At 40.1% G+C, this 10,000-nt stretch overlaps 2 protein-coding genes across 2 annotated transcripts in view; one reads left to right on the forward strand and one right to left on the reverse strand.

Annotated features, from left to right (window-relative positions):
- Positions 1 to 10,000, forward strand: part of LOC138947168 (uncharacterized) — a 256,793-nt gene that overhangs the window by 147,205 nt on the left and 99,588 nt on the right. The window lies entirely within an intron of this gene.
- Positions 1 to 10,000, reverse strand: part of LOC138946732 (cubilin-like) — a 41,645-nt gene that overhangs the window by 8,577 nt on the left and 23,068 nt on the right. Inside the window, exons 7-9 of the mRNA XM_070318135.1 lie at positions 4,400 to 4,593; positions 3,313 to 3,460; positions 1 to 187 (exon numbers count right to left, since the gene is read on the reverse strand). The exon at positions 1 to 187 is cut by the window's left edge and continues 7 nt beyond it. Coding sequence (XP_070174236.1) covers positions 1 to 187; positions 3,313 to 3,460; positions 4,400 to 4,593 — 529 coding nt within the window. The remainder of the gene's footprint in view (positions 188 to 3,312; positions 3,461 to 4,399; positions 4,594 to 10,000) is intronic.

The following is a 10,000-nucleotide window of genomic DNA, read 5'->3' on the forward strand; positions in this document are numbered from 1 at the left end:
TAATCTTGACAAACTCCATTCGATTCGTCGTCCAAGTGAAAAGCGTAGAAGGTCACGACAACCGAGAGTTGTTTCCTGAACCGGTACAGGTAGAAACAATCTAGGCCGGTTGGGTAAACGCCACTATAACCAGGTGATCGCAAAGTATATTGGGTAGTCCACAGGTTATTGCTTGAATAATCACAGCCTGCAAGAGAGAGACAAATGTACCATAATATGAGAGATTTGAATCTATACAAACTTAACTGTTCACATACTGCACGTACCTTGTCTGACAACAAATTAGAGATTGGGTCGATGAGAACACAATTGTTTTTACATATTGAAAGCACATTGGCTGACAACAACTGAGGAATAGTAATGAATAATTACAAGAACACAATGTTTCACATATTGCAAGCATCTTGGACGACAACAGCTGATGTATTGTAATCGATAAGAACACACTTTTTCACATACTGCAAGCACCTTCGCTGACAACAAATGAGGGATTGCAATCGATACGAGCACACTTTTTCATACTGTAACCGAGTGCAGAAACACTACGATCACCTCGGGAAGCGAAGTGCAATCAAACAGGATTAAAAATGTTAGGGCTAATTTCTTAGCCCTATAAAAACTGTTATGCAAACCCGAAGGTTTCCATGAACATACAGACAATCGGAAACCACCAGACCCCATCACAAACAGAACTCTACAAACCACAGGTGTTGACTTTAAAGGCCAACAACTCGGGTGCAGAGTCCGTTGTGAAAGGAGCGGTAGCCTCCCCTGTCACAATACATTGCAAGCATCTTGGATGACAACAGCTGAGGTATTGTAATCGATAAGAACACACTTTTTCACATACTGCAAGCAACTTGGCTAAGACAAACAAGTCGCGTAAGGCGAAAATACAACATTTAGTCAAGTAGCTGTCGAACTCACAGAATGAAACTGAACGCAATGCAACGCAGCAAGACCGTATACTCGTAGCATCGTCAGTCCACCGCTCACGGCAAAGGCAGTGAAATTGACAAGAAGAGCGGGGGAGTAGTTGCGCTGAGAAGGATAGCACGCTCTTCTGTACCTCTCTTCGTTTTAACTTTCTGAGCGTGTTTTTAATCCAAACATATTATATCTATATGTTTTTGGAATCAGGAGCCGACAAGGAATAAGATGAAAGTGTTTTTAAATTGATTTCGAAAATGTAATTTTGATAATAATTTTTATATATTTAATTTTCAGAGCTTGTTTTTAATCCAAATATAACATATTTATATGTTTTTGGAATCAGCAAATGATGGAAAATAAGATAAACGTAAATTTGGATCGTTTTATAAAAAACATATTTTTACACCCCCGGTATAGGGGTGTGCATAGGATTCGGTCGATGTGTTTGTTTGTTTGTTTGTTTGTGTGTTTGTGTGTTTGTGTGTTTGTGTTCGCATATATATCTCAAGAATGAACCGACCGATCGTCACCAAACTTGGTGAACAGGTTCTATACATTCCTGAGACGGTCCTTACAGAATTTGGGACCAGTCAAACACACGGTTAGGGAGTTATTGGTGGATTAAAATTATACAAGGACTTATAGAGGTACATATTAATGGTCAAAGGGAAATAACCATTCTCACTGCCACCAACTGAGAAGGTTATTTCCCTTTGACGGGGGTGTTTTTCCTACCTCGGAGGAATTTCTTGTTTTTACAATTTTCAGATTTTTAATGACCAAAGTCATCAATTAATTTTTAAGCCACCAAGCTGAAATGCAATACCGAAGTCCGGGCTTTGTCGAACATTACTTGACCAAAATTTCAACCAATTTGGTTGAAAAATGAGGGCGTGACAGTGCCGCCTCAACTTTCACGAAAAGCCGGATATGACGTCATCAAAGACATTTATCAAAAAAATGAAAAAAACGTATGGGGATTTCATACCCAGGAACTCTCATGTCAAATTTCATAAAGATCGGTCCAGTAGTTTAGTCTGAATCGCTCTACACACACACACAGACAGACACACACACACACACACACGCACGCACATACACCACGACCCTCGTCTCGATTCCCCCCTCTACGTTAAAACATTTAGTCAAAACTTGACTAAATGTAAACAAGTCGCGTAAGGCGAAAATACAACATTTAGTCAAGTAGCTGTCGAACTCACAGAATGAAACTGAACGCAATGCAACGCAGCAAGACCGTATACTCGTAGTCCACCGCTCACGGCATTGGCAGTGAAATTGACAAGAAGAGCGGGGTAGTAGTTGCGCTGGTAAGGATAGCACGCTTTTCTGTACCTCTCTTCGTTTTAACTTTCTGAGCGTGTTTTTAATCCAAACATATCATATCTATATGTTTTTGGAATCAGGAACCGACAAGGAATAAGATGAAAGTGTTTTTAAATTGATTTGGAAAATTTTATTTTGATAATAATTTTTATATATTTAATTTTCAGAGCTTGTTTTTAATCCGAATATAACATATTTATATGTTTTTGGAATCAGCAAATGATGGAGAATAAGATAAACGTAAATTTGGATCGTGTTATAAAATATTTTGTTTTTTACAATTTTCAGATTTTTAATGACCAAAGTCATTAATTAATTTTTAAGCCACCACGCTGAAATGCAATACCAAAGTCCGGGCTTCGTCGAACATTACCCGACCAAAATTTCAACCAGTTTGGTTGAAAAATGGGGGCGTGACAGTGCCGCCTCAACTTTCACGAAAAGTCGGATATGACGTCATCAAAGACATTTATCAAAAAAATGAAAAAAAACGTCTGAGGATATCATACCCAGGAACTCTCATGTCAAATTTCATAAAGATCGGTCCAGTAGTTTAGTCTGAATCGCTCTACACACACACACACACACACACACAGACAGACAGACAGACACACACACACACACACACACACACACACACACACACACACACGCACATACACCGCACGACCCTCGTCTCGATTCCCCCCTCTACGTTAAAACATTTATTCAAAACTTGACTAAATGTAAAAATGAGAGATTGCAATCAATAAGAACACGCCTTTTTCACATATGCAAGCAACTTGGCTGACAACTGAGGGATTGTAAGCTTTGCTTTTACCGAGGCACGCTATCCAACTGTGTTCCTGTCCACGTATTTCAGAAACATCACATCGCTAGTGACTGACCTATTCTGTCACGTGGGTAAATGTAACTTAGCAACGTGCTTGCGCTTGACTCGACGTCAGAAGGGCTTACTCTGCCTCACCGCTTAAAAATCCTGACAGAGTTATTTCCAGAAAACGTGTATTGCAAGAGGTGTAATACAACACTTACTGGTGGGGGTCCATGACGCGGCGAAGTCAATGCCAAAGGTACCAGCTTTGTTCGTCTGTCTGATGAAGGCATAACTCGTAGCCGAAACCAAGTTAGGAAGCAGTGAACCGTACGACGTTCTCCAATAGTAATACGTTCTGTCTGACACCTTGGGTGAGAAAGATACCACATGCTAAAATGAAAACAAGCTAAAATTCTTGATTTTATGTGCAGCAGAGTTTAAACACATTTATATCAATATTCTCTGAAATTCGTTGCCACTTACATGCAATTCCACATCATGGAAAATGCATAATAATATGCCTTGTTAGTACAGTGCCGTGTTACAATTACAACATCTTGTCAACATGAAATTAATATTCTCTAATTTGACATTAACTGTTGTCAAGAAATGCTTTAGTTTATTTTCGCATAAAAGGAAAAGAAAGGTATGTGAAGCGATATCAAAACACTTTGTAAATCTGTCGGCTTGAAACTTATAAATCGACGTTGAAAAACCGGGATCAATTATAGGCAAAAATCGATGACCAGTGGACCTAATTTGAATAAAAACAGAGATTCTTTAATTTTGAGCATTCTCAGAGTAAACTAATCAGGACATATCTATATATTTGTGGATTCAAGAAATGATAAATAATACAATACACTCATTTTTGAATCTGTTTATCAATACTTTATAATAATTCGAATAGATGCACATCATTACAACAAACGTAAACCAGGGATTAATACCACTTCTAAAATAGGTTATGTGGTTGTAACTGACCGGTCAGATACCCCATTGAATTACCCAACCCTCGTTTATCCGAATCTTGACATGTCGTCATATTCAAAATTCTGTATCATAAAGTCTGTCCGATTGATTTCCCTCATTTTATTCACACTTGTGTCAACACATTCTGAACATATCACAGACAGAATACTAGCGACATATTAGCAAAGTCGAGTTTCGGGGTCAATCGCTGTCGGATGTCATTGAGAACTATTAACAAAACTGGACACAGAAACAATCGAAAGCTGCGCAGAATATAAATATTTCCCAGAAAAAATCCATGAAAAAGAAAGATGCGAACAAACACAACACAACCTGTAAGTAACTGGAACTATCACTCTGGTTGTGCGCATCGATGTCAGGGAAAGACATGTTCAAAGTTCTGCCAGACGCAGTTTGAATGAACCAGGCACACACTGTATCCTCTGTGAAGTTATGCCCTGCTGGGTAGCCGGGTGAAGTCAGACTCCCTGTCACACTCATGTAGTAGCCAACACATCCGTCTGGAACTAAAACAGAGTAGTATTTATGAATAGAATGTGTGTGTGAGATAAACTGAAACTGAAACTGAAACTGAACTTTATTACCAAAAGATAGAGGTTTTAGGCAAAGCCTAATCTTACAACCTGTCCCTTATACAAACACTTAATACAGACGCACATAATATAGATAGTAACATTGACAAGGTTATTGTTACTTACAGACGTACATAATGTAAATAGTAATAAGAAAAGGGTTATGGTTTTGTATACACATTCAAAAATGGGAAAAACAATATAGTTTGGAAATTGCAGCATAGTTGCAATAATGCATTGCATATAAACATCCAAAACAACTAATAACAAAATGGAGAAAACAAATGTGGGGAGGAATTGTCCCAATCATTCGCATGTATATCATTATCAATACATACACATAAAGAACAAATCAAAATACAAACATAACTTGACTAAATGTAAAAAGCACTAAAACATCAGACATGAAAAGTGTTCTATTTACCCATTAAGCGGGAATGAAACTGGCGCCTAAACGTTTTCACAGAAGAGGCATTTCGGAGGGGTAGGGGTATGGAATTCCATAGAGACGCTCCTGAGAAGGCTAAACTTGACTTATACAAGTCCAGACGAGGGACGGGGGGAATCAGGTTCTGGGACCCATATCTTTTTGTGGCATGTCTGAAATGTGATTTTAAATATCCAGGAACATTATTGTTAATTACTTTGTACATAAAGACAGCCTTGTTTAGCGTCAACTGATCTTTCAAGGGAAGGAAATTAAGGAGCTTTAATTTATCATCTGTTGGCTTATTTGACTCGTGCAGAATTAGTTTTGCAGCACGGCGATGAAGAGAATTGAGTCGTTTGAGATGAACATCACTGCAGTTATCCCAAAGTGTTGAAGCAAAGTTGATATGGGGCATTATGTGAGCGTAATAAAACAACTTGAGTGCTTCCACATCGGCATAATGTCTTAATTTAGACAATAAGTACAAATTTTTAGATACTAATTTGCAAATTTTACTCAAGTGAGTTTGCCATTTCAATTCTTGATCAACGGTAACCCCTAATAATTTATGCTCTTTAACTTGTTGCACTTGAGTTGAATCAATTGACAGTTGAAGTTGTAAGGGTTTTAATTGGTGTTTTTGTCTAGTTGTAATCACCATACTTTTCGTCTTAACAGGGTGAATAACCATTGCATTAGTGGTGCACCATTCTGTCATCTCATCTATACTTTTTTGAAGAGATTGGTTGACGGCTACCAAAGACTTCTGACTGGTGTGGATTGATGAATCATCCGCAAAGAACTCACATCTTACTTTCTCATCTGACACATGAAGAGGTAAATCATTTATATAAATACAGAACAATATAGGTCCTAATACAGACCCTTGAGGCACACCACTTTTGACAAAATCATTCGACGAAGTTTTACAGTTGATGAATACATATTGTTTCCGTTTTGAAAGATATGATTCGAAGAAGGCACAAGCAGAGTCATCTTTTAAGTAGCATTGTAATGTCTTTAATAATAAGGAGTGGTCTACAAGGTCAAAGGCTTTTTTAAAGTCCAGGAATAACGCTCCTGTTACTTCGGACTCATTAATAGCTGATAACCAAGTTTCACATAAAGAGCTGAGAGCAGTGTGGCATGAATGCTTAGAGCGAAATCCAGACTGGGCCCGTATGCATGAACTAGAAGTAAGAAACACTGGAAGTAGAGGCCTCTTTTCGAAGTGGGAACTCCCGAAGTCAACTTTCTAACCGTGTTCACAATGCATGAACTGACTTGAACGCCAAAGTAGTGACAGCGAGAGTATTAAGGTCAAGGTCGGGGAAATTGGGGGAATCCCTACTAATACGCATGCGAACGTTTCTATCAACATGGCAGTCAACGAAAATGGCAAAGCACGTGTGCCGCTCAAAAAGAAAGTAGACACAGAGGGGCGTTCTGCGCCTTTTTCAGATGGTGAAATTGCTGTACTCTTGACAGAAGTGTTTTACGAAAGAACGGTTATTCTGTCCAAATTTCAGAACAGTCTAACTGTTAAACATAAAGACGCTGTCTGGTCCAAAATTGCCAAAGAAGTGTCGCTCTCTCTCTCTCTCTCTCTCTCTCTCTCTCTCTCTCTCTCTCTCTCTCTCTCTCTCTCTCTCTCTCTCTCTCTCTCTCTCTCTCTCTCTCTTACGACACACGCACACACAGACAAACGTACACTCATGCACATACTGACACTATGACACAAGTGACACTGACGGCACACATAAACACACACACACACCACACACTGCACACACACACACACGCGCGCGCTCGCGCGCACACATATACACACACACACGCACCCATACACGCACGCACACAGTCACAAACAAATAACCACACTCTCACTCTCTCTCACTTTCTCTCATTCTCTCTCAATCTACACTCATACACACACTGAAACTATGGATGACACAAGTGACACGTCACACACACACACACACACACACACACACACCCACACACACATATACACACACACACACACACACACACATACTCACCGTAGTGACACACATATACACACGCGCGTACAGTTGAAAGTCAAGACATGATATGATTTTTTCAAAGCATAGGAAGGTTTCTTTTGCAAATGAATAAAATTAACACAGAGGCAAAACCCGGTTTTTGCAGCCGGAATGCAATTGCGGAGGCTTAAAAAGGAAAAGATTAATAAAAAATATATAGCTCCCGGCGGAACTTGAACCCGGAGCAAATGAACGAGAGCCCGGAACCGTTACCACTGCACTATGTTACTCGTGTAGAATAGAGGCATGATGAAAAAAGGCATTCTGAGTTATTCAGTCGTGCTGGTTTGAAAGCTCGCCACCTTCGCCGAATGACTCGAGCACGTTTTTTTCGGTCAGTAACTGATCGAACTGTCGCTTTTGAGTCACTCTGTTTTAAGCATTTCACCTAAATTAAACAAGAATGTCACATTCCGTGTCTATGGTGCAAGGTAGCCGACCGTCTCATTGTAGCCAAGTTACGACAGTTGCTCGATTGACGCATTTCACGTCTTCGATATTGTGTCTGAGATCATTTCCCAATGAGCTGCCTTTAAAAACGGAATGTCCTGCAATTGTAGTATGCGCTGGAGGTTTCTTTTGGATGGGTAAGGACCCTTGAGATGCGATATCGTCGTATAATTATGTCAAGCGAGAGGCCCTTGACATTGGAAGTGGGAACTTCGAAAGCAAAGTTGCCAGCTACTCGGTATGCACGAGCTAAATTGAACGCCGAAGTAGTGGCTTCGAGAGTTCTGAGGTCAAGGTCGAGAAAATTGGGGGAATCCCAATTAGTGCGCATGCGTTTGTAAACGGTAGGCTTGGTGACCAGAAGAAACAAATCTCATCGCGAGTTCGTAAATGGGCAAACGTTGATCGCGCTGTAGCTTTTACTATAATTGTTGTTTTTAACTGGTTGAACGAAAGCTGTGATAATTGTCCTTAAATAGAATGACTGTCTATAATAATGATTTCGTTGACCAGAATGTTGGGGACAATAAAAAAAGGTTGTTTATGTGGTAGCGAAGTCGGTTAACTTAAAACTCTTTTTGTAGTGTTTTTTTAATGATTGTGTATCGGTAAAACTGCTGGACAAAAATAGTTTGGTCAGAGCGAATGTTTGTGTTACTGGTAAATTTAAAAAGGCAGAACTCCATTTTTTGGGAATCAAGATATAAGGTGTAGTGAAAAGAAGATAAGTTCAGCGAATTTCATATTATTTGAGAAAATGTGTGTCCGAATTTTTAAAACAGAAAAATTGTTGTACTTAGGTGTTTGTAAATTACGTTTGTCCTCGTTAATTGTGAAGAGGATGTATGTTTATATAAAGTTCAAAGTCAAGATTGGATTTTTGTAGCCTACGTGCGTGTGTGCATGTGTATTAGACATAATCCATAGACATAGAACACTTTATTATCTCAATTACGATAAACTCGGGTGTGGTGAATCACAATAAACAGCATAAAACGTAAGAACATGAATAAAATATCAAGGCGCAAATATAGTCAGCTCATCATAGTGTGGGGAGTGGGTACACACACACACACACACACACACACACACACACACACACACACACAGTCGAACACACACATAACGTCGAACACACACACACACACACGCACGCACACACACACACACACACACACACACACACACCGTCGAACACACACACACCGTCGAACACACACATAACATCGAAAACACACACACACACACACACACACACACACACACACACACACACACACACACACAAACACACAAACACACACACACACAAACACACACACAAACACACACACACACACACACACACACACACACACGGCACGCGCGAACACGCAAACAAACGTATGAAGGAACAGACGCACAATTATACCCGCTCGCACGCACACACAGGCAGACAGGCACTCGCACAAATACATACACACACACACACACACACACACACACACACACACACACACACACACACACACACACACACACACACAGATAAAGCAATGACAAAAAAAATAACAGAAACTTACACTTAAACACTCGAACACACACACACACACACACGCACACAAACACACGCACGCACGCACACAAACACACACACACACACACACACACACTCACACATGCACACAACGACGCCCATTTTCATAGAAACACAGTAACCCCCTCGTATAAGCGGGAATGAAAGAGTGGTGGCCAATGACCCAGAACAAACAAAAGTCAAAGCTGGCAACTCAGGTTTGTATTCAGGGAAATTTGCACGAAATGCATGCAGAAGATACGACTTTTCCCTCTATTTTCTCTCTTTGGGAGCGTCAGCTCGGTTTGACATGAAAAACTGAAGAAAAGCCCTGCCTTTTTGCACTGAGAAACTGTGGAAGTAGCGTGTTTACTACTGGGTCTGGCTGTAGTACATTTACCCTCATTTACTTCCTCGTTAGCTTCCAAAGTAAACTCTTTTTTCGTCCCATGCATGCGAAAGTGAGGATGTACTTCCGATGTCACTCAAAACTTTAGAAGTAGTCGCAAAATACCCTGAGTTACTTCCTCGCTTTGCTTCGAGGTAAACCCTTTTTCCGGCCCATGCATACGAAAGTGAGGCAAGTACTTCCGATGTCACTCAAAACTTCGGGAGTTGTCGCGAACTTCCCCCATAAGCATACGGGCCCTGAAATGGATGAAACAAATTCATTCGTTCCATATACTCCAGTAAATATTTCTGAATATGCTTCTCCAAAGGCTTAGATAAAACAGGTAAGAGGGAAATTGGTCGAAAGTTGTTAGGGTCCGTAAGATCCTTGCTTTTTGGGAGTGGCACTACCTTGGCACATTTTAAAATAGAGGGAAAAACGTTTTGTTG

The sequence above is a fragment of the Littorina saxatilis genome, linkage group LG14 (genome assembly GCF_037325665.1).
Source record: "Littorina saxatilis isolate snail1 linkage group LG14, US_GU_Lsax_2.0, whole genome shotgun sequence".
Taxonomy (NCBI): domain Eukaryota; kingdom Metazoa; phylum Mollusca; class Gastropoda; order Littorinimorpha; family Littorinidae; genus Littorina; species Littorina saxatilis.